General features: G+C 39.0%; 1 protein-coding gene across 2 annotated transcripts in view; it reads right to left on the bottom strand.

Annotated features, from left to right (window-relative positions):
• ZNF423 (zinc finger protein 423) overlaps positions 1–24,552 on the bottom strand; it is a 465,949-nt gene that overhangs the window by 340,676 nt on the left and 100,721 nt on the right. For both annotated transcript variants that reach the window (XM_053699543.1, XM_053699542.1), the window contains exon 3: positions 18,551–18,739. In XM_053699543.1, the coding sequence (XP_053555518.1) occupies positions 18,551–18,739 (189 nt within the window). The remainder of the gene's footprint in view (positions 1–18,550; positions 18,740–24,552) is intronic.

Genomic DNA, 24,552 nt, shown 5'->3' on the forward strand with positions numbered 1-24,552 from the left:
ATTTTGACGTCTAATCCTGTGAATCCTACTATTCTTTCTAAGTGGTATATTCCAATCCGTCAGCCTTACCAGCAATGAGTTACCATTCCAAACCATTAGAAAACCCTACATTTTATTACACACTTTCCAAACGTATATGTGGGATGGTCATAAACCTATACCTTGCATGGGGGTAGCAGTAAATCAGAAAAATGTTCTTCCATAGCTTGTTGCAGGGTTTTTAAACTTTTCAATGACCTCTTGAAACCTAATTTTCACCTTGCCGATAGCAGTTTTATTTAATTTGATCTTTGGAAATCTATTACATTATGCATACAAACCAATCTCAAAAGAAGTTATGATAAGTAAAAATGATGAGGAAAGCTATTGACAAGAAGTATATGTGTGGCCACCAATCAGCAGCTTCTGAGCCTATCTAGGTATACTTTATAGCAAAGGATGCAAAGTGAATGAAACAAATTAGTACGAAATAAATTGAGAAATGTGTTTAAAATTGCTGGAGCTTTCTGAATCACGAAAGAAAAAATATAGGTTTTTATGTCCCTTTAAAGGACACAGACATGCACTTCCTGTTAAAGGGACAGTAAAGTCCAAAAAAAAACACTTTCATGTTTCAAATAGGGCATGTAATTGTAAGCAACTTTCCAATTTACTTTTATCACCAATTTTGCTTTGTTCTCTTGGTATTCTTAGTTTAAAGCTAAACCTAGGAAGACTCATGATAATTTCTAAGCCCTTGAAGGCCGCCTCTTATCACATGCTTTTGTATTTGCTTTTCACAACAGGGGAGAGCTAGTTCATGTGAGTCATATAGATAACTGACCTTGTTCCACTGTTGGAACTGGGTGTATCACTCCCATCTTTAACAGATCTTCTACACAATGTAAGAATGCCTGTCTCTTTATTTGGTCTGAAGATAAGCGAGACATGTGGAACCTTCCCCTTGGAGGAAGTTCCTTGAACTCTAGAAGATAACCCTGAGAGACTATTTCTAGTACCCAGGGATCCAGAACATCTCTTACCCAAGCCTGAGCAAAGAGAGAGAGTCTGCCCCCTACTAGATCCGGTCCCGGATCAGGGCTACCCCTTCATGCTGTCTTGGTAGCAGCAGCAGGCTTCTTGGCCTGTTTACCCTTGTTCCAGCCTTGCATTGGTTTCCAAGCTGGTTTAGCCTGGGAAGCGTTACCCTCTTGTCTAGAGGCTGCAGAGTTAGAAGCCGGTCCGTTCCAGAAATTACGAAAGGAACGAAAATTAGACTTATTCTTAGCCTTGAAAGGCCTATCCTGTGGGAGGGCATGGCCCTTCCCCTCAGTGATGTCTGAAATAATTTCTTTCAATTCTGGCCCAAAAAGGGTCTTACATTTGAAAGGGATATTAAGCAATTTTGTCTTGGAAGATACATCCGCCGACCAAGACTTTAGCCAGAGCGCTCTGCGCGCCACAATTGCAAACCCTGAATTTTTCGCTGCTAATCTCGCTAATTGCAAAGCGGCATCTAAAATAAAGGAATTAGCTAACTTAAGTGCATGAATTCTGTCCATGACTTCCTCATATGGAGTCTCTTTATTGAGCGATTTTTCTAGTTCATCGAACCAGAAACACGCCGCCGTGGTGACAGGAATAATGCACAAAATTGGTTGGAGGAGGTAACCTTGCTGCACAAAAATCTTTTTAAGCAAACCCTCCAATTTTTTATCCATAGGATCTTTGAAAGCACAATTGTCCTCAATGGGAATAGTCGTGCGTTTGGCTAGCGTAGAAACTGCCCCCTCAACCTTAGGGACTGTTTGCCATGTGTGCTTCCTTGGGTCGACCATGGGGAACAATTTCTTAAATATAGGAGGTGGGACAAAAGGTATGACTGGTTTCTCCCACTCCTTATTCACTATGTCCGCCACCCTTTTAGGTATCGGAAAGGCATCAGGGTGCACCGGGACCTCTAGGAATTTGTCCATCTTGCACAATTTTTCTGGAATGACCAAAGAGTCACAATCATCCAATGTAGTTAGTACCTCCTTAAGTAATGCGCGGAGATGCTCTCACTTAAATTTAAAAGTCACAACATCAGGTTCTGCCTGTTGAGAAATTCTTCCTGAATCAGAAAGCTCTCCCTCCGACAAACCCTTCCTCACTGCCACTTCTGACTGATGTGAGGGTATGACAGATAAATTTTCGTCAGCGTCTTCTTGCTCCACTGTATTTAAAACTGAGCAATCACGCTTTCTTTGAAATGCTGGCATTTTGGATAAAATATTAGCTATGGAATTATCCATTACTGCCGTTAATTGTTGCATAGTAACATGCATTGGCGCGCTAGATGTACTAGGGGTCGTCTGCGCGGGCATAACTGGTATTGACACAGAAGGAGAGGATGAAGAACTATCCCCACTACCTTCATTTGATGAATCATCTTGGGCAACCTTATTAAATGTGACAGTACTGTCCTTACTTTGTCTGGACGCCATGGCACAATTATCACATACATTTGAAGGGGGGACCACCTTGGCCTCCATACATACAGAACATGTTCTATCTGAAGGTACAGACATGTTAGACAGGCTTAAACAGTCTAAAAATGCAAAAAAAAACGTTTTAAAACAAAACCGTTACTGTCTCTTTAAATGTTAAACAGAGCACACTTTTTTACTGAATATGTTAAAAACTATGAAGGAAATATCCAATCTTTACCAAATTTTCACCACAGTGTCTTAATGCTATAAAAGTATTGCACCCCAATTTTCAAGCTTTTAACCCCTTAAATGAGGAAATCGGAGCCGTTTAATCAATCAGCACTTCTAACCCCACTACAGTCCCAGCCACAGCGTTTGCTGCGACTTCACCTGTCCCTGGGGGTTATACGATACCAAATGGAGCCTTCCAGGATCGTTTTCAATGATCACCAGACCCTCTCACATGCAGCTGCATGCACTGCATCCAAAATAAAACGGCGCAATTATGGCGCGAAAATGAGGCTCTGCCTACTATAGTGAAAGGCCCCTCTGACTGGAAAGGTGTCTAAACGACTGCCTGGCGCCTAAAAACGTTCTCAAACACTAAAAGTTTAGAAAATCACTTCAAAACTGCATAAAAAAACTTAAATAAAGCAATCGATTTAGCCCACAAGAGTGTCAACCAGTGTATAGCCCATAATAAGCCTTCATTCTGTTAAGTGTCTAAGAAAATGGCTTACCGATCCCCAAGAGGGAAAATGACAGTCTTCTAGCATTACACAGTCTTGTTAGAAAATGGACTAGTCATACCTTGAGCAGAAAAGTCTGCAAACTGTTCCCCCCAACTGAAGTTCTCTGGTTTCAACAGTCCTGCGTGGGAACAGCAATTGATTTTAGTTACTGCTGCTAAAATCATACTCCTCTTTTAAACAGAACTCTTCATCCCTTTCTGTTTTAGAGTAAATAGTACAAACCGGCACTATTTTAAAATAACAAACTCTTGATAGCAGAATAAAAAACTACAACTAAACACCACATACTCTTCACCATCTCCGTGGAGATGCTACTTGTTCAGAGCGGCAAAGAGAATGACTGGGGGCGGAGCCTGAGGAGGGGCTATATGGACAGCTTTTGCTGTGCTCTTTGCCATTTCCTGTTGGGGAAGAGAATATTCCCACAAGTAATGGATGACGCCGTGGACCGGACACACCAATGTTGGAGAAATAGAGCTTTATCGACAATCCTTCTTTCCAGGATAACCCAAAATACTCCAAATCCAATTGTCACAAGGAAAGAAAGTGATGTGATATTTTCTGAACAGGGGCACAGATAGCGAAACAAACTTTTCCCTATGCTATCCAAAACTAAAAAAATGTCTGGCTAGAGTTTTACCTAAAAAAAGTGCCTGTTCCAACTTACATAGAACCTATCTTGTTCGTAACCTGGAGACTGCCTGTATATGTAGATAGATAGATAGATAGATAGATAGATAGATAGATAGATAGATAGATAGATAGATAGATAGATAGATAGATAGATAGATAACAAATATATATATATATATATAGATAGATAGATAGATAGATAGATAGATAGATAACAAAAAGCTTACTTCTAGCGCAGTTAGCACTCGAGTAGGAGCGTTAAATAGCGCTCCACTTGTAATCTGGCCCTATATTAGGAAAAGAGCACTAATCACTTGTTTAACACTTGAAGCTTAAAGTTGAGGACTTGCAACTTGACTTGTCTTTACTTTGAACTTGACTTGGGACTTTCTTGTGTTGGCTCAGGACTTGTCTTAAGAGTTAAATGTAAAGACTTGGGACGTACCTGTGACTTGCAAAACAATGACTTGGTCTCACCTCTGGAGCATGGAATTTTAAACAACTTTCCAAATTATTTCTATGCTCAAATTTGCTTTTTTTCTCTTTATTTCATGATATCCGAACTAGAGCACAGGGAAAATAATCAGCTGATGGGTGACAGCAGGCTTGTAATCATGGTTACTGATTTCACCTGTGCTCAAGTTCAGACATCATGAAAATGTGGCCTATTAGAGTTCCTGAGGACTGGAATGGACTTCCAAGGTGGAATATTGGTGACATTTTCCCCCCAATGCAAACAATATACTAGTTTGTCTTTATAATGGTATAAGATGCAGAAGGAGGATGTTGGTTTGCTAAATCCCTTAAGTGTAGTGATAATAGATACGATTGCTGGTGTTTTCTTTAATTTCACACTTTTGGAAAGAGAATTAAAGTATCTTTCAAAAAAAGAAATATACCAAACCAAGGGGACATGATTTCAAGCACGGGGGGTATGTTTATAGGAACAAATACTATATAGGAGTTTGAGAATGCCTGGGACAAAGCCATTTAAGAATTATGAAAACTTACATTTCAATACTAAATATGGACAAGCAGCTACTGTACTGTTCTGTAGTATGTAGGGCTGCATAGCCCCAGCATAAGACCAGAGTTTACATTTATATCTCTTAAAGATCAATTTATTGGAAAAACATGCATATTTTACATGGACAGTTTACCCTAAATTTTCTCCCATTTAATTTGTTACCAATGATCCATTTTACCTGCTCGGGTGTATTCAATTGTTTACAAATAGGTCATTTACCTTTATATTGGCATTTGAAACTGCTGATTGGCAATTTCCCTACCTATACTGAAAGTTTCTATACTTTAGCATAGGCTAATGAAAAGCTGTGTAAACATAGCAAGAAGAAGAGATTACACTCTCAGTGAGAGGTAGGAAATATCTGTAATAAAATGTTAATTTTCAATTGTTCTTGCTAAGTATATGGCTTTGGTATACAGGCAGAGATAATATAAAGAAGCATGCTGGTGTACAGAAAGTGATAACAGAGGGAAAAAGGATTTCCTGCAAGTTTGATCCATTTTAATGGGTTGTGGTTTCAAAGAGCAACATATATTTCATAAAATCTATTTCATATACAAAAATAAACATAAAGATGCAATGTTTCATACATTTTCTCTCTGCAGCTGGTAAAACAAGCCACTGGAAACAAATTAAAGGGACAACAATGTTACAGTACATTGTCCCTTTAAGCATAAATGGAATAGAAGTTTGATCTTTAGAAGGAAATAGCCAATAATTAAAGTAACAGACATGGTGAACACAGATCTTTCCACACAATAATATAGTCTTGCACCAACTGGTAACAAGCATGTGGCAGACAACTGCATTGTAGGGCATCTTTGCAACACCAAAAGCCTTTCACATCCTGCAGTAAAAATTTGCTTTCCAATTTCTAGCGCATTAGGCAGCTAATGGTCTCTGTCAATAATGACCCTGAGAGATGGGTACTGGCAGGGACCAGAGCTGCAAAGTCAGCCAGCAGGATTATCAGTGCAGACCTGTGTCTGTATACACAGGCGCACAACTCTGCTGTGGGTGGGCATAACACAGCTAGCAGCATCCTATCACAATTTAAAGGTGCCATATAAACGAAGAAAGGTAAAAATGTTATAGCAGTATTTTAAGAACATTCTATGGATCTCAGAATAGTGACTCACACCATACTTAACATGCTAGGAACCAGTCAGCAGAAGTGCATATGACATTCAAAAGCACTACTTATTACTATGCATGATGTGAAAGAGATCAAAGTGAAGCTTGTTAGATATAAGGATTAGGGGCCACAATAGAGCCCACTAATGATTTGATCTGGATCTTGGGCCACAGACACATACGTATACACACACACACACTATAGGGGTACATTCTACTCGTTTAGACAAGGATTTGTGTAAAAAATCTCTCTCTCTAGCCCACGGAGGAGATTTTCAATAATCTTGTCTTATAAGAGCAATATTCCTATCCATGTAGCAAGTGTGCACTAATAGAGAGGTTGGAAAACAGGATGAGAACTTGTGTGCATCTTGTAATATAAGAAAAACACTTTTTTCTTTAGCTTTGACAAGAACATAATGACGTCATACAACTGTATTTATCATTTAGATTTCTGTGCCTTTTTTTTTTGCTTTTGAAGTATATTACTGGCCACCAATAAAGCACTGAGTTCTGCATAGTCGACAATAGTCCAATGGTTTTCTCAGATACACACATCCTGTTAGTTTCAAACTTAAAACAAACCATTTTAACGTAAAATGAAACACAAATATTTTCATGATTCAGCAAGAACATATAACCTTAAACAACTTTCCCATTTACTTCTTGTATCTAATTTGCTTAGTTCTCTTGTTATCCTTTGTTGAAAAGAATACCTAGGTAGGCTCAGGAGCTGCACATATACTTATCTTATCATTAGTTAACTTGATGTGGTCAGCTAGCTCCCAGTAGTGCATTGCTGCTCCTTCAATAAAGTATATCCAGAAAATGAAGCAAATAGATGTAAATTGGAAAGTTGTTAAAAATTGTATGCTCTGTCTGAATCATGAAAGAAAAAAAAATTAGGATTCTTGTTTCCTTTTCAACAAAGAACTATGTTAATGTATTTAAATAGTGTCCTTTAATATGCATGGCAGAATTTTTTAAAAACATTTTTAAATCCCTTTAAATTTATATTATTTTTAAAATGTATTTGCACTAATCAGCACCAATCAGCAAGCGCTACCCAGGTGCTGAACCAAAAATGGGCACCGAAGCTTTACATTCCTGCTTTTCAAATAAAGATAGCAAGAGTACAAAGACATTTTGAAAATAGGCGTAAATTAGAAAGTTGCTTAAAATTGCATGCTCTATCTGAATGATGTGGGTTTAGTATCCCTTTAAAGGGATATAGCACTTTTTTTCTATTTTAGATATAAAAAGCAGTACATAACCTTTTGAGACAAAAAAAAGTTTTTACGTTGAAACAGTCTCAATTTAAAGTGAAACTAAAAGAAAGTGTATGTTTGTGCTACCTCACTGGCTGATACAGACAACTACCACAGAAAACAAATGGACTTGTTTGCTTTTTTTACAAAGATACTTTTTGATTTATCAGGGAACAAAAACAATTGCTACATTTTGTGCAAAACTTTATTATTTGTTTGACTAACAATTAACGAAGTAGAACTATTCTACATTCATTCATATCCGGAAGGAATTCAACAAACAACATTTGTTGATTTTCTTCATTATGTTTCTCTACCTATTAGAAATAAAAAAACAAAATACTTATTAGGTTATTCTTTTTGTTTTGGAAATGAATAAACATGAGGCAAAATTTTTCAGTTTCCTTATTTGCTTGTTAAACTAATAACTAATGTATTTTTGCATGTGTAACGATTAGCGACAAATGTCAAAGAAAGTTGCACATATAAAATACAGTTTTAATAAAGTTTATTTTTTTTCAAATTAACAGAACAATATTATTTAATCACTTAATAAATTAATAGGAACTAGAACACTTAAAATAACACTTAAAATTGGGACTAACTAGTATAGCGCAATTCTACGTTTTTGAGTTAAAAATACCCATGAGCTACCCTTCACATGGAATGTAAACATGAACACAAAATATAAATATTTTTAAAATAAAATCATTATATATATATATATATATATATATATATATATATATATATATATATATATATATATATATATATATATATATATATAAATAAAATAAAATATGTCCCATTTGAGACACAATGAACTAGGACTGTGAGTTTATAGAATTTAAAATCAAAATATTTGTGAAAGGGCATTTGTTGTTATGAATATAAATCAGGACAGAATATGACATTTCTCATCAAGGAGGAAGGGTTGAACGAGAGAGCCCAAGGGTTGTAAGTCTTGGCACCTTCCTTGTCTATGTAATATTATGGTGTATATGCAGTGTTAAATACTAGCTGCTGGGTATGTTGATGTAGCCAGACAGGGGCAGAGAACCTGATAAAGAGCAGATTTCCTTCTGGAATATATGTAAAGTGGAGCTTTTGACACTGATAACTAGAACCCTCTTAACCGAGCCCAACACGTAGCTGAATGAGGAATGACACTCAGAGCTATAAAGAACAAAGCATGACGCACTAACTAAATCTCCTGCATACAACACAAAATGACACGGTAACCTAGGCTGCTGCATAAAAGAAGGAATGATACGCAGGCAAAGCTGAATTACAATTCCAAACGTAGAGAATAACATATAATCTGATTCATGGAACCATGTGCTTGAAATCTTGCATTGCACACTGTATTGGGTTTAGTAACGCAAAAAAAAAAACAGACAAGACTAGGGCGGTGATAACGGTCTAAAGCTCTTAAAATAATATTAAAGTATTTTTATAAATGCGTAGTATATAAACTATATAGAAAACAGTCAGCACACAAAATATTTTTTACAAATGTTTAAAAGAGAGATGAAACTTTTTTTTTCATGATTCATACAGTTTAAACACATTTACAACTGACTATTATCTAATCTGCTTCATTCTCTTGATATTCTTTGTTGAAAAGCATGTCTAAATAGGCTCAGTAGCTGCTGATTGGTGGCTGCACATAGATGCCTCATGTTACTGGATCACCCATCTGCATTGCTATTTCTTCAACGAAGGATACCTAAAGAATGAAGAAAATTAGGTAATAGAAGTAAACTGGAAAGTTATTTAAAATTGTATTCTCTATCTGAATCATTAAAGTAAAAGAAATCTGGGTTTCATGTCCCTTTAAAGGGATGGGAAAGCCAAAATTAAACTTGCATGATTCCGAAAGAGCATGTAATTTTAAGACACTTTTAAATTCACTTCTATTGTCAAATTTACATTTATTCTCTTGGTGTCCTTTGTTGAAAATAATATATACTGTACATATACTACACTAGTGGGAACATCCTTGTGATTGTTGGCTACATACAATTGTCTCTTGTCATTGGCTGACTAGATATGTTTAGCTAGCTCCCACTAATGCGCTGCTCCTTCAGCAAGGATACCAAGAGAATAAAGCACATTTAATGTAAATTGAAAAGTTGTTTAAAATTGCATGTTCTATCTGAATTGTGAAACAAATAAATTGGGTTTCATGTCCCTTTAAACTTGTCATTATGTTAGCATACTTTTGCTTTGTTTTGCAGGCCCAGGACACTGCTCCTGAAAAGCCTTGGGTTGCGTTTATTTTATCATCTTTGCATTAGTCAATTAGGGAACAATATGAAGAAGCTCTTGAACATATTAACCAATCAGTGCACAATATGTAGAAGGAATAAAGAATATTGTGTATATAGTTGATATGTGTTCAAATGTCCCAATTATAACAAAGTTTATAGTCCAAGATGTTTGAAATCTCCTCAGGAAGGGCTGTAAATAACCTTGGGATAAAACAGAAACGGCAATAGTGAAGTTCTGTTAGTATGAGAAAATCCTAATTTTGATATGGGCTTTCAGTTTACCAGCATGGATTTTAAAACTCCTGGAATAACAGGAAGGATGGTGACCGGATCCAATAAAAATATTTATTAAAACAATCTAAAAGCAAAGATACAGAACATTTAACAATGAAGGCAATAAGTGACAAGTCCACAAAAGTTACGGCACTATGTGTAAAAAGAACGCCAACTAAACTCTGCGTCTATCCATAATCGTGGTGCCGAACATTAGGACCACCCACAAAAGTCCTGCCTTCTGACGTAATAGTTCTTTAATGTATCAAGGCAAGTTCTCCAACGTACGTTTCTCTGAGTTCTTTCGGCTTTATTAGTGATGACCTGTTATTAGTGCCTGCAAACCAGATTTCTCCAGGAATACACTGGACCATCAAGGATTTGGGGTTGAGTGCAGGGGGGTCTGCGACAAGCTCTGAAAGCATGCCCTACCTGTTCATCTCAAAGACATGCCCATAAAAATGTACTGAGTCTACAGGCAAAGCAGACCTGCTAATGTTATCTATGTCTAAACACACAGGTATTGAAATTATAATAATGGCTGGGAGGGGATTCAATGAGCACAAACAGTAAGTTCAGTTCAATCTTTCTCCTACCCCCACCTCACCGGGAGATTAATTAGTGCTATTGTCTACAGAGAATATGTTGGTCATTCATTTTCAGTATAGATGCAAAAACAGCTATTTCAAATAACAAAATAAAGGAGCCGTTTGTAAACAGTTAAATACACTTCAAGGGGTAAAATTGACTATTGGGAACACATTAAAGGGGACAAAATGTTAAGAGTACAATGTCCCTTTATTCTTAACTGTATTATTTTTATTTGTTTTGGGGGGTTTTTGCACCAGGGGCAGGTTATTGCTTCTGCCGATTCTGCTGTGGGAAACACTGTCACGGTGTAATTAAAAATTGTCCCTTTAAAGGAAGGCCACCTGGACTAAACACTCTGATCTACTTTAGAACAGATGATGTTTTTATTATTAACTGTATAATTTCCCAGCAAAAATGTCTTCCATATGTGACGTAAAACATGTTCTTGTGTAAAAACCTAAACAATATTACCTATATACTTAGGGCAGCCATAGGATAAAGGTATGTTGTTACTCCACACCTGTTCTTTGTTTGCTGTAATATTTAAATCCTAGACATGTTTTTGAACGTATGAATACACTTTCTGTGTGTTGAGGGTCAAGGGGAGATCAGCCCAATTATTAGAGCCAGCAGAGGCTTGAAACTCACCCTATTATCACCCAGGCTCTCGGTACCAGAGACGTGTTATTGCTTCTGCTGTGGAAGACTCTGTCACCGTTTAAGAGCCATGATTAGCAGGACGGCCACACCTCCACTATCAGAGACTCCAAGGGGGGCCAGTCAACATCACAGCTCAGCAAAGAAAATGTACTCTAGTAGCTTGAAGATGGGGGTATATCAGCATTGACCAAAAGAAGAAACTGACAAAAACTCAGGGGAGAGAAAAAAAGAGAAATGTGGAGCTACACACCGGACAAGGGTCATTTAAGAACTCAGACAACACTATAATTAATGCAAATTCTGCATGTCACTTGGTCTATTGGAAGTAATAACTGCAGTTTCAAATGCCAAAACACATGGCTAGGTTTAAAGGGATATGAACCCTAAAACATTTATTTTCAGATTCAGACAGAAGTAAATTGTAAGCTTGTTTAAAACTGAATGCTCTCTATATATTTTTTTTAAAATTGGCTTTGTTCTCATGGTGTCTGGAGTGGTATATCGCAGGAACAAAAGTGCAGCCATCTAGTACTCTTGCAAATGGATACAATTTTTGCAATACTGCTGCCTTTGCTGAGCTTACGTCCCTGCTTTTTGAAAAAATAAAGATACCAAGAGAAGAAAATTTGATAATCGAAGAAAATTAGAAAGTGGTTTAAAATGTCAAGCTCTACCTGTATCATGAAAGAACAATGATGTGTTTTATTTCCCTTTAATATCTTTCATTTGTATGATAGATAATGTGGGTCTCAAACCTCCTGTCTGCTTAAACGGCTTTGATGCATTCCTGCAGTGCGTTGGAGGTCTCACTGACAGGCAAAGGTTTAAATGTGCTATATACACTGTACTAGTATTTTCCGCTCCTAAAATTAGTCATATTTACATACACAGCTTTGGTGCATTCGATAAAACTGTGCGTTTATTTGTTCTTGTAGTGAGTGACCAGATTTTTTTTTTTTTAACCATGCATTCATATCTCTCAACTAATCGCACACCCTGCGACACAAATTACCCTGTGTCACCACACAAAACATATTTAATAGCATACATATCTAAAACAGGATGAAAACGTTGTAATGCTATTTTTTGGGTATGAATTTTGATTTGTGCTGACAGAATTTGTGCTGAATATTACCAAGTATTCAGTATTGCGTGCCATAATTACGTAAAAGAAAACAGGGATAAACGTATGATACTGGTCATCTTTTCAGGGTTTTCTTTTAAAAAAAAATAAAAGCTGGAACCCAGAAGAGAAGCACAGACAGTTTGAGGACTGTGATATGATCGCTGACTTATTACAAGGTTTGTGCCTCGGTACGAGATAGCTAATAGACAGCATGAAGTGGGTATATTTTGTGATCCTTTAGAGGACGCATTAACAGGCTGACAAAGCCTGGATGCTGCAGGATTCACCTGTTCTTAGTATCCCATTGGAAGCCATTAGCTCAATTTTATTTCAATGCTGTTTTTCGGATTATCAGCACAATTATTCCCGCTATCGATCTGGAGGCAGTCTTGGGCCAGTAGTTAAATGGCAGCTCAGCCTCCGCTACGTTTGCGGTGTGCAAAAAAAGGTCGCCCTCTTGGGTCATTTTACTTGGTAAACTTCAGCTGAACCACTTGCGCAGTATCAAGGCTCAAGCTTGTGTTGGGGCTATAAAATCACTGCAACGGCAGCATCATTCCAGTGGTAACAATACATCACATTAATGTTTTACTCAAACTTATGTGAATATCAGTTTAACCTTTGAATTTTTCAATTGCTTTTCCCTTCGACTATCTTTGTTTGACAACATGGTGATTTAAAACAAAAAAAACTGTATTTCCTTGGGGATTTAATATGTGTATGGAAATCAGAAATTTTACGCTAAATAGGTCTCTACTGATAATTTTATATTTGTTTGGGGACCATTTTACTACACACTATTAAAGTGTTCCATTTTCTTAGTTTTAGATAACACAAACTACCTCATGCTTTTGTGTAACAACAGTGCTTGTCCAACATTCCCTATAGGCCAAAAAGCAAATTCTGTAACCTAGGTTTTCTCCAAAATGCCGCAAAATGTCTAAACCAGCTATTGATTTGCAGAAGAAAAGAAAAACAGAATTTATGTTTACCTGATAAATTACTTTCTCCAACGGTGTGTCCGGTCCACGGCGTCATCCTTACTTGTGGGATATTCTCTTCCCCAACAGGAAATGGCAAAGAGCCCAGCAAAGCTGGTCACATGATCCCTCCTAGGCTCCGCCTACCCCAGTCATTCGACCGACGTTAAGGAGGAATATTTGCATAGGAGAAACCATATGGTACCGTGGTGACTGTAGTTAAAGAAAATAAATTATCAGACCTGATTAAAAAAACCAGGGCGGGCCGTGGCCCGGACACACCGTTGGAGAAAGTAATTTATCAGGTAAACATAAATTCTGTTTTCTCCAACATAGGTGTGTCCGGTCCACGGCGTCATCCTTACTTGTGGGAACCAATACCAAAGCTTTAGGACACGGATGAAGGGAGGGAGCAATCAGGTCACCTAAATGGAAGGCACCACGGCTTGCAAAACCTTTCTCCCAAAAATAGCCTCAGAAGAAGCAAAAGTATCAAACTTGTAAAATTTGGTAAAAGTGTGCAGTGAAGACCAAGTCGCTGCCCTACATATCTGATCAACAGAAGCCTCGTTCTTGAAGGCCCATGTGGAAGCCACAGCCCTAGTGGAATGAGCTGTGATTCTTTCGGGAGGCTGCCGTCCGGCAGTCTCGTAAGCCAATCTGATGATGCTTTTAATCCAAAAAGAGAGAGAGGTAGAAGTTGCTTTTTGACCTCTCCTTTTACCAGAATAAACAACAAACAAGGAAGATGTTTGTCTAAAATCCTTTGTAGCATCTAAATAGAATTTTAGAGCGCGAACAACATCCAAATTGTGCAACAAACGTTCCTTCTTTGAAACTGGTTTCGGACACAGAGAAGGTACGATAATCTCCTGGTTAATGTTTTTGTTAGAAACAACTTTTGGAAGAAAACCAGGTTTAGTACGTAAAACCACCTTATCTGCATGGAACACCAGATAAGGAGGAGAACACTGCAGAGCAGATAATTCTGAAACTCTTCTAGCAGAAGAAATTGCAACTAAAAACAAAACCTTCCAAGATAATAACTTAATATCAACGGAATGCAAGGGTTCAAACGGAACCCCCTGAAGAACTGAAAGAACTAAATTGAGACTCCAAGGAGGAGTCAAAGGTTTGTAAACAGGCTTAATTCTAACCAGAGCCTGAACAAAGGCTTGAACATCTGGCACAGCAGCCAGTTTTTTGTGAAGTAACACCGACAAGGCAGAAATCTGTCCCTTCAGGGAACTTGCAGATAATCCTTTTTCCAATCCTTCTTGAAGGAAGGATAGAATCCTAGGAATCTTAACCTTGTCCCAAGAGAATCCTTTAGATTCACACCAACAGATATATTTTTTCCAAATTTTGTGGTAAATCTTTCTAGTTACAGGCTTTCTGGCCTGAACAAGAGTATCAATAACAGAATCTGAGAACCCTCGCTTCGATAAAATCAAGCGTTCAATCTCCAAGCAGTCAGCTGGAGTGAAACCAGATTCGGATGTTCGAACGGACCCTGAACAAGAAGGTCTCGTCTCAAAGGTAGCTTCCAAGGTGGAGCCGATGACATATTCACCAGATCTGCATACCAAGTCCTGCGTGGCCACGCAGGAGCTATCAAGATCACCGACGCCCTCTCCTGATTGATCCTGGCTACCAGCCTGGGGATGAGAGGAAACGGCGGGAACACATAAGCTAGTTTGAAGGTCCAAGGTGCTACTAGTGCATCCACTAGAGCCGCCTTGGGATCCCTGGATCTGGACCCGTAGCAAGGAACTTTGAAGTTCTGACGAGAGGCCATCAGATCCATGTCTGGAATGCCCCACAGCTAAAAAAAACTACAGTTAAACACTAAAAAACTCTAAGCCATCTCCGTGGAGATGTTGCCTGTACAACGGCAAAGAGAATGACTGGGGTAGGCGGAGCCTAGGAGGGATCATGTGACCAGCTTTGCTGGGCTCTTTGCCATTTCCTGTTGGGGAAGAGAATATCCCACAAGTAAGGATGACGCCGTGGACCGGACACACCTATGTTGGAGAAAAGTTACAGATTCTCTTTTTGGCCTCTCTATGGAGTATGGGAAAGGCACATTTTTATTATATATATATATATATATATATATATATATATATATATATATATATATATTTGTGTGCGTTGGTTTGTGTGTATGTATATATTATTATTATTTTATTTTTTAACACAAAAATAAGCATTTCATGTCTCTAAGTCATTGATCCGAAAAAATAAACTATTAGTTCAGACTTCTAAGATTTTTCTAACCCAGTCCTATGTCATGTACATATAAAGATTTCTACATTCTAATTAGAAAACCAGCAAAAATAATTAAGAGATTGTTTGTGAGAGCATCACAACAGATTCCGTGCTCAGAAAAACAAAATCAGGAAAAAGAAATGGATTTAGCTCTTTACAGTAAACATCCAATATCATAATATCACTTAGACATCTGCAAAAGAAGAAGAAAATAAATCCGGTAACAGAAAACACAAGCACAAAGTCATTCGTATCACTGTCTACTCTGGGCGCAAGGGAAATAAAGTGTAACATTAGAAGGTCGTCAAAAATGTGCAGTCACATCTGTGGATCAAGGCCCCTGGTTTTTTTTAAAAATGGAAAAATGCATTTGGAATGATGGCGTGTATATCAAAAGGACAAAGTGTCCAGAAAAGAAAGGTTATAGAAGGTTAACCCCTTCACAAACACAGAGAAGACATGACCAAACCCTCAACTGGAACTGAAAATCATTTCTCAGTAACCGAGGATTTAAAATGCAATTGGCAGGGTAGTTAAAAATGGAAAATACAAGTCAAATTGACTAGCAAATATATAACCTATATATCCTAAACAAAGGCTATAGAATAACAAAGCACAAACACAGACATATATTTTAAAAGACAAATGCAATTGTTCTAGGAATAAAATGTCACCAAACTACAGTATATGGCTCATGTGATTCCTTTGTCACACATATATTTAATTTCTACATTTTAAAACAGATCTGTTCCAATGAATGGAGTTACATTCTCTTTAAAATGGATTATGGTATTAACCACCTTAAAGCATAGGGGCCACATTTTGCCCTTGAAAGCACCATATCTGGGGTCCTCTTGTCCTCTAAACTAAAATATTTTGCGTCTGAACATGGAAAGATTGAATCTGTATTTGATTTTAAAAATGACAACATCCCTCGTCAAGCAACACGTGTACTGATACGAGAAGCAGGTGACTAAAGCCTGGAAGCTGCGCTTGTTACCTGCCCGTTACTTGGGTCTGTACTATAACCCTGGGACAACACTGTATAAACCTGACATGAACATATTGGTATGTTACACACAATCACCAAACAGCCATTATTTGCACAATATGGGGTAAATTTATCAAGCCTTTCTGGCATGTGGAGCAGGTTTGCATTACTGCTTCTTTTTTCCTCTCTCCCACCTCAGAAGTGGTGAGATCAATCACCCCTCGACACTCACTCGTTTGGGGTGATTGACATGCCCTGCTCTAGCACAAGTGGTGATTGCAGGCGGACAGATTCACTACTTGCGAACCTATCCGCCTGCAGGGATGATAAATTTGCCCATTTATCGTCTTTAATTGACCTCAGCAGAAGACATGATAAATCCTAGGTTTCAATATGGAAGTGACCACGGCTTTAAAGAAAGTCAGGAGAATCTGAAGGCCAACATTTTTTTTCAGCTTAACAACAGGAAAAGGGCATGAAAGTTTAGTTCACTTCACTTATGAAACCGAATTTGTTTTCTTTCATGATTCAGATAGAGCATACCATTTTAAAGAGACAGTAAACCTTAAAAAAACAAAAAAACTATACAAACATATAATAAACTGTTTTTTCATAATCTGTTACAAATAAATTTTTTTGTTTTAATGTCAAAATATCAATATATAAATTGCTTATTTTGCACTCCTTCCATTTACCTCATTATGCAAAAATATTCAGGGATGGCTCTACATATAGCCCTCGTGAGCGTGCATCACTATATTCAATCCCATGATTCATTTCGTTAGAAAGGATTTCAGTAGGAGGAGTATTTTTCTGTGTCTCTATAGTGGTCACATGATCTTTTCTCTTGGCGCGCGAGTACGTGTTTAGCCCTGCAGCGTTAGGAAGCACATGCGTGTTACTGTAGTGACACTACTGCGCATGCAAACAGGATCGCGCATTGCCATATTGAATATTCATTACACTAATTAGATTAAAAGCTACGATTGGTCGATTGCTTGGACCCATTTCAGTTGCTTGCTCACGGGGCAGTCAGCTATTGCTAGACCGAAGCATGAAGCGGCTGCTTCAAAATCGAAAAAAATAAGGTAACGGTTATAATTTGCATTCTCAAAATATTAAAAATGCAGTTCACAAACGAAATAATATTTTTTATAAACACACTTTTCTGACCCTTTAAGCAACTTTCAAATTTACTCCCATTATCATTTTTTCTTAAATTGTCTTGGTATATTTATTTTTTTTAAAGCAGGAATGTAAGCTTAGGAGCCCACCCATTTTTGGTTCAGAACCTGGGTAGTGCTTGCTGATCGGTGGCTACATTTATTTGCTTTTTCAAATAAAGATACCATGATAACAAAGAAAATTTGATAATAGGAGTAAATTAGAAACTTGCTTAAAATTAATCATGAAAGAAACAAAATTGGGTTTTGTATCCCTTAAATCAAACAATTAATATTAAAACCTCTAAGTGTTTAATACTCTTTAAATGTCAAATGCAGCCATTTGTTGTATCTCTTTTGTGTATTTTTGTTGTATTTTTTTGTGTTGCTTTTTGTGCCCTGTAGCAGTCACACCCATTAAGTTTTTTTCTCAGAGAGGCTTTCGTTCAGTCACAGAATGCTCAGTTACTTTAGAATGAGCAGAAAAGAGAGCCCTATCAATTCACACATTCACAGCATGTTGAAAGACAAATAAAATGCTACTTGAAATATTAGTGTGATCACAGTCTACACAGAATGAAGGTTTAAAAACACAATAAGGAGAAATGATGCCAATAAATATGTTTATAATACTAAAGTAGAATAATCAGTGGTGTCAGACAAACATTGTGAGAAACATTAGGAAAGAAAAATGTACAGTTAATAAATGAAGGGACGGAACATTGGGATTCAGCATAGAAGAATCCCTTCTTGGGCTAAAAAGAGTTAAAATGGAGGTTGCTAGGAGTGAGGTGCTGAACGTGCACAAGGTACGTAAGGCTTAGTAATAAAAATGACATTAACTATAAGAAATGACATGATTAATTCTTTATTCTCGCTTAAGACACCCAGCTGCTGCATTGTCCAATTACTGGGCTAACCACCTGTCAGACCTGCAAAGTTAGTTTGGGATTACCTCCGAGGCAGTGCTGGGTCCGGTGGTCCGTGAGCTCGGCCAAGGAATCAAAGTCCTGCTGGCAGTTATCACAGGTGTAAATTGACTCGTCCTCCAGCTCCTCTTCCTCAATCCTGTCTTCCTGACTGGTCACGCTGTTACAGTCTTCCAAACCTCGGCCTTCTCTTGCTGCCTCCCCTCCCAGACCCCCTGTGGACACAGGAAGAACATACAGTAACTCTAGCAGCTTTCAGAACATTATAATTACTTTTATGGTACTTTTTCCCTTCCTCTTAAAATGGAAAGGCAGCTTATTAATGGACTAGACATTAACCCTATATTCTCTAAAAAAAGAGACACTAAGAACAGTTAAGTGTTAACTCTGGACACTGTAGGAATCGAATACAATACATGAGAAAGGGCATTCTGAACGCAGATATAATACAGCAAACAAGTCTTAGGTATTTCAAGTGCTCCTTGTAACAGCAGAAACCCGTTTCAAAAACACCACTCTTAAAGGGACCTGAGACACTAAATAAATGCTGATAGAATGAGGTATTCAAAGCAAAAAAATGTGTAATCTTTTAGTATATATACAGCAAAGATGTAACCTTGGTGTAATTATCTGCTGAGGCCAATCAGGGAGTTTCAAATGGGTCACTAGAAAGTGGTACAAGTAACTTATAGCAGGGTCTACATTTCCACTTATAAAAATTAATTGAAAAGCCCACAGATTTAGGACATACATTACAGGGAAATGGGAGCAAATAAATAATAAAATTAAAGTATAGTGCAAAGTTCTGTTACAATGTATAATTAATTTATATAATAATCTCAACGTGTTTAATGTATACGTACAAAAACTATATCCGCTATGCAAACATATCATATAAACAATGATGGAATCAGCTTTTTATTAATATTGAGAGACAACTCCATAAAAAGACACATGAATCATCATGCAAATCCTGAGGACTACAGAACTAATGAACTCAATAGCACAATTAGAATTTTGAACCCAGACAAAAGGAATGTTTTTTTAGAACTGACGGGTCATTATTTATCTTTACCAAACGTTTAGTTCCCTGTATACCTTACATTGAAAAGTTATATACAAAGCAGAACATTTGGATTAGTGAGAACATTTAAACAGATATGAAAAACCCCCCAAATAAATATGTTGTGATACAGAGCATACAATTTTTAAAAAGTTTCCAATTTGCTTCTATTATCAAATTTGCTTTGTCCTCATGGTATCCTATGTTGAAGAGATACCTAGGTAGGTGTCTGGAGTACTACATGGCAGGAAATAGTGCTGCCATCTAGTGTTCTTGCAAATGGATAACATTCTTGCAAAACTGTTTCCATATAATGCTCCAGATACGTGCATACTCCTGAGCTTATGTCCCTGTTTTTCAACAAAAGATGCCAAGAAAACTGAGAAAAAAACATAATTTATGCTTACCAGATAAATTCCTTTCCTTCCTGGCAGGGAGAGTCCACAACTTCATTCTTTACTGTTGGGAAATACAACACCTGGCCACCAGGAGGAGGCAAAGACACCCCAGCCAAAGGTTTAAATATCCCTCCCACTTCCCCTATCCCCCAGTCATTCTGCCAAGGGAACAAAGAAAAGTAGGAGAAACATCAGGGTATAAAGGTGCCAAAACAAAAATATAGAAAATGGAGCCTCCCATCAAAACAAATTACGGGCGGGGTCATGGACTCTGCCTGCCAGGAAGGAAAGGAATTTATCTGGTAAGCATAAATTATGTTTTCCTTCCATAAGGCAGCGAGAGTCCACAACTTCATTCCTTATTGTTGGGAAAACTATACCGAAGATCCAGAGGACACTGAATGAATAACGGGAGGGAACAGAAAAAGGAGGAGGACCCTATTCTGAGGGCACCACAGCCTGCAAAACTTTTCTCCTGAAAGCTGCTTCAGCTGAACCAAACACATCAAACTTGTAAAATTTTTAAAAAAAAAAGTGTGTAAGGAGGACCAGGTAGCCGCCTTACAAATCTGATCCATTGAGGCTTTGTTCTTAAAAGCCCAAGAGGATGCTACTGCTCTAGTGGAGTGAGCCGTTATCCTCTCAGGAGGCTGTAATCCCGCTGTCTCATAAGCTAAGCAAATAGGAAGATTGTCTAAATTCCTTAGTAGCCTGAAGATAGAACTTCAAGGCACGAACCACATCTAGATTGTGAAGCAAACGTTCCTTTGCTGAAGAAGGATTAGGACACAAGGAAGGAACAACAATTTCTTGATTAATGTTACAATTCGACACCACCTTAGGGAGGAACCCTAGTTTAGTACGTAAAACCGCCTTATCAGCATGAAAAACCACATAAGGGGGGGTCACATTGCAAAGCAGAAATCTCAGAGGCAATAGCCAACAAAAAAAAGAAGCTTCCAAGATAACAATTTAATGTCAACAGTATGCATAGGCTCAAACAGAGCCTGCTGCAAAATACTAAGAATAAGATTGAGGCTCCAAGGCGGAGCCCCAGATCTAAACATAGGTCTGATCTTAGCCAGAACCTTAACAAAGGACTGCACATACGGAAGCTCAGCCAATCCTTTGTGCAGTAACACCGACAGGGCCGATATCTGTCCCTTCAGGGAACTAGCAGATAAACCCTTCTCCAGTCCATCCTGGAGAAAAACATAATTTATACTTACCTGATAAATTTATTTCTCTTGTAGGGTATCCAGTCCACGGATCATCCATTACTTGTGGGATATATTCCCTTCCCAACAGGAAGTTGCAAGAGGATCACCCACAGCAGAGCTGCTATATAGCACCTCCCCTACATGTCATATCCAGTCATTCGACCGAAACAAAACAAGAAAGGAGAAACCATAGGGTGCAGTGGTGACTGGAGTTTTTAATTAAAATTTAGATCTGCCTTAAAAAGACAGGGCGGGCCGTGGACTGGATACACTACAAGAGAAATAAATTTATCAGGTAAGCATAAATTATGTTTTCTCTTGTTAAGTGTATCCAGTCCACGGATCATCCATTACTTGTGGGATACCAATACCAAAGCTAAAGTACACGGATGATGGGAGGGACAAGGCAGGAACTTAAACGGAAGGAACGAGGAGCAACAGTTTTAAACACAGGCTTAATCCTAGCCAAAGCCTGACAAAATGTCTGGACGTCTGGAACTTCTGCCAGACGCTTGTGCAAAAGAATAGACAGAGCAGAAATCTGTCCCTTTAATGAACTAGCAGATAAGCCCTTTTCCAAACCCTCTTGTAGAAAGGACAATATCCTAGGAATCCTAACCTTACTCCATGAGTAACTCTTGGATTCGCACCAATATAAGTATTTACGCCATATCTTATGGTAGATTTTTCTGGTAACAGGCTTCCGTGCCTGTATTAAGGTATCAATAACTGACTCTGAGAAGCCACGCTTTGATAGGATCAAGCGTTCAATCTCCATGCAGTCAGCCTCAGAGAAATTAGATTTGGATGGTTGAAAGGACCTTGTATTAGAAGGTCCTGCCTCAGGGGCAGAGACCATGGTGGACAGGACGACATGTCCACTAGGTCTGCATACCAGGTCCTGCGTGGCCATGCAGGCGCTATCAGAATCACCGACGCTCTCTCCTGTTTGATCTTGGCAATCAGTCGAGGCAGCAGCGGAAACGGTGGAAACACATAAGCCATGTTGAAAACCCAAGGGGCTGCTAGAGCATCTATCAGCACCGCTCCCGGGTCCCTGGACCTGGATCCGTAATGAGGAAGCTTGGCGTTCTGGCGAGACGCCATGAGATCCAGTTCTGGTTTGCCCCAACGATGAATCAGTTGAGCGAACACCTCCGGATGAAGTTCCCACTCCCCCGGATGAAAAGTCTGGCGACTTAGAAAGTCCTCCTCCCAGTTCTCCACGCCTGGGATGTGAATCGCTGACAGGTGGCAAAAGTGAGACTCTGCCCAGCGAATTATCTTTGAGACTTCTAACATCGCTAGGGAACTCCTGGTTCCCCCTTGATGGTTGATGTAAGCCACAGTCGTGATGTTGTCCGACTGAAATCTGATGAACCTCAGTGTTGCTAACTGAGGCCAAGCTAGAAGAGCATTGAATATTGCTCTTAATTCCAGAATATTTATTGGGAGGAGTTTCTCCTCCTGGGTCCACGATCCCTGAGCCTTCAGGGAGTTCCAGACTGCGCCCCAACCTAGAAGGCTGGCATCTGTTGTTACAATCGTCCATTCTGGCCTGCGAAAGGTCATGCCCTTGGACAGATGGACCCGAGAAAGCCACCAGAGAAGAGAATCTCTGGTCTCCTGATCCAGATTTAGTAGAGGGGACAAATCTGAGCAATCCCCATTCCACTGACTTAGCATGCATAATTGCAGCGGTCTGAGATGCAGGCGCGCAAATGGCACTATGTCCATTGCCGCTACCATTAAGCCGATTACTTCCATGCACTGAGCCACTGACGGGCGTGAAATGGAATGAAGCACACGGCAAGCATTTAGAAGTTTTGATAACCTGGACTCCGTCAGGTAAATTTTCATCTCTACAGAATCTATAAGAGTCCCTAGGAAGGAGACTCTTGTGAGTGGTGATAGAGAACTCTTTTCCACGTTCACTTTCCACCCATGCGACCTCAGAAATGCCAGAACTATCTCTGTATGAGACTTGGCCATTTGAAAGCTTGACGCCTGTATCAGGATGTCGTCTAGATACGGAGCCACCGCTATGCCTCGCGGTCTTAGAACCGCCAGAAGTGAGCCCAGAACCTTTGTAAAGATTCTCTGGGCCGTAGCCAACCCGAAGGGAAGAGTTACAAACTGGTAATGTCTGTCTAGAAAGCCAAATCTCAGGTACAGATAATGATCTTTGTGAATCGGTATGTGAAGGTAGGCATCCTTTAAGTCCACTGTGGTCATGTACTGACCCTCTTGGATCATGGGTAGGATGGTTCGAATAGTTTCCATTTTGAATGATGGAACTCTTAGGAATTTGTTTAAGATCTTTAGGTCCAAGATTGGTCTGAAGGTTCCCTCTTTCTTGGGAACCACAAACAGATTTGAGTAAAATCCCTGTCCTCATTCCGTCGGCGGAACCGGGTGGATTACCCCCATTACTAGGAGGTCTTGTACACAGCGTAGGAATGCCTCTTTCTTTATCTGGTTTTCTGATAACCATGATAGATGGAATCTCCCTCGAGGAGGAGAAGCTTTGAAGTCCAGAAGATATCCCTGAGACATGATCCTGGACATCTCTTGCCCACGCCTGGGCGAAGAGAGAAAGTCTGCCCCCCACTAGATCCGTTTCCGGATAGGGGGCCGTTCCTTCATGCTGTCTTGGGGGCAGTAGTAGGTTTTCTGGCCTGCTTGCCCTTGTTCCAGGACTGGTTAGTTTTCCAGGCCTGTCTGTAACGAGCAACAGTTCCTTCCTGTTTTGGAGCGGAGGAAGTTGATGCTGCTCCTGCCTTGAAATTTCGAAAGGCACGAAAATTAGACTGTTTGGCCTTTGATTTGGCCCTGTCCTGAGGAAGGGTATGACCCTTACCTCCAGTAATGTCAGCAATAATTTCTTTCAAGCCGGGCCCGAATAAGGTCTGCCCCTTGAAAGGAATATTAAGTAATTTAGATTTAGAAGTCACGTCAGCTGACCAGGATTTAAGCCATAGCGCTCTCCGCGCCTGGATGGCGAATCTGGAGTTCTTAGCCGTTAGTTTAGTCAAATGTACAATGGCATCAGAAACAAATGCATTAGCTAGCTTAAGTGATTTAAGCTTGTCCATAATTTCATCCAATGGAGCTGTGTGAATGGCCTCTTCCAGAGACTCAAACCAGAATGCCGCAGCAGCAGCGACAGGCACAATGCATGCAAGGGGCTGCAAGATAAAACCTTGTTGAACAAACATTTTCTTAAGGTAACCTTCTAATTTTTTATCCATTGGATCCGAAAAAGCACAACTATCCTCCACCGGGATAGTGGTACGCTTAGCTAAAGTAGAAACTGCTCCCTCCACCTTAGGGACCGTCTGCCATAA

This window comes from Bombina bombina, chromosome 1, assembly GCF_027579735.1.
Source record: "Bombina bombina isolate aBomBom1 chromosome 1, aBomBom1.pri, whole genome shotgun sequence".
NCBI lineage: Eukaryota > Metazoa > Chordata > Amphibia > Anura > Bombinatoridae > Bombina > Bombina bombina.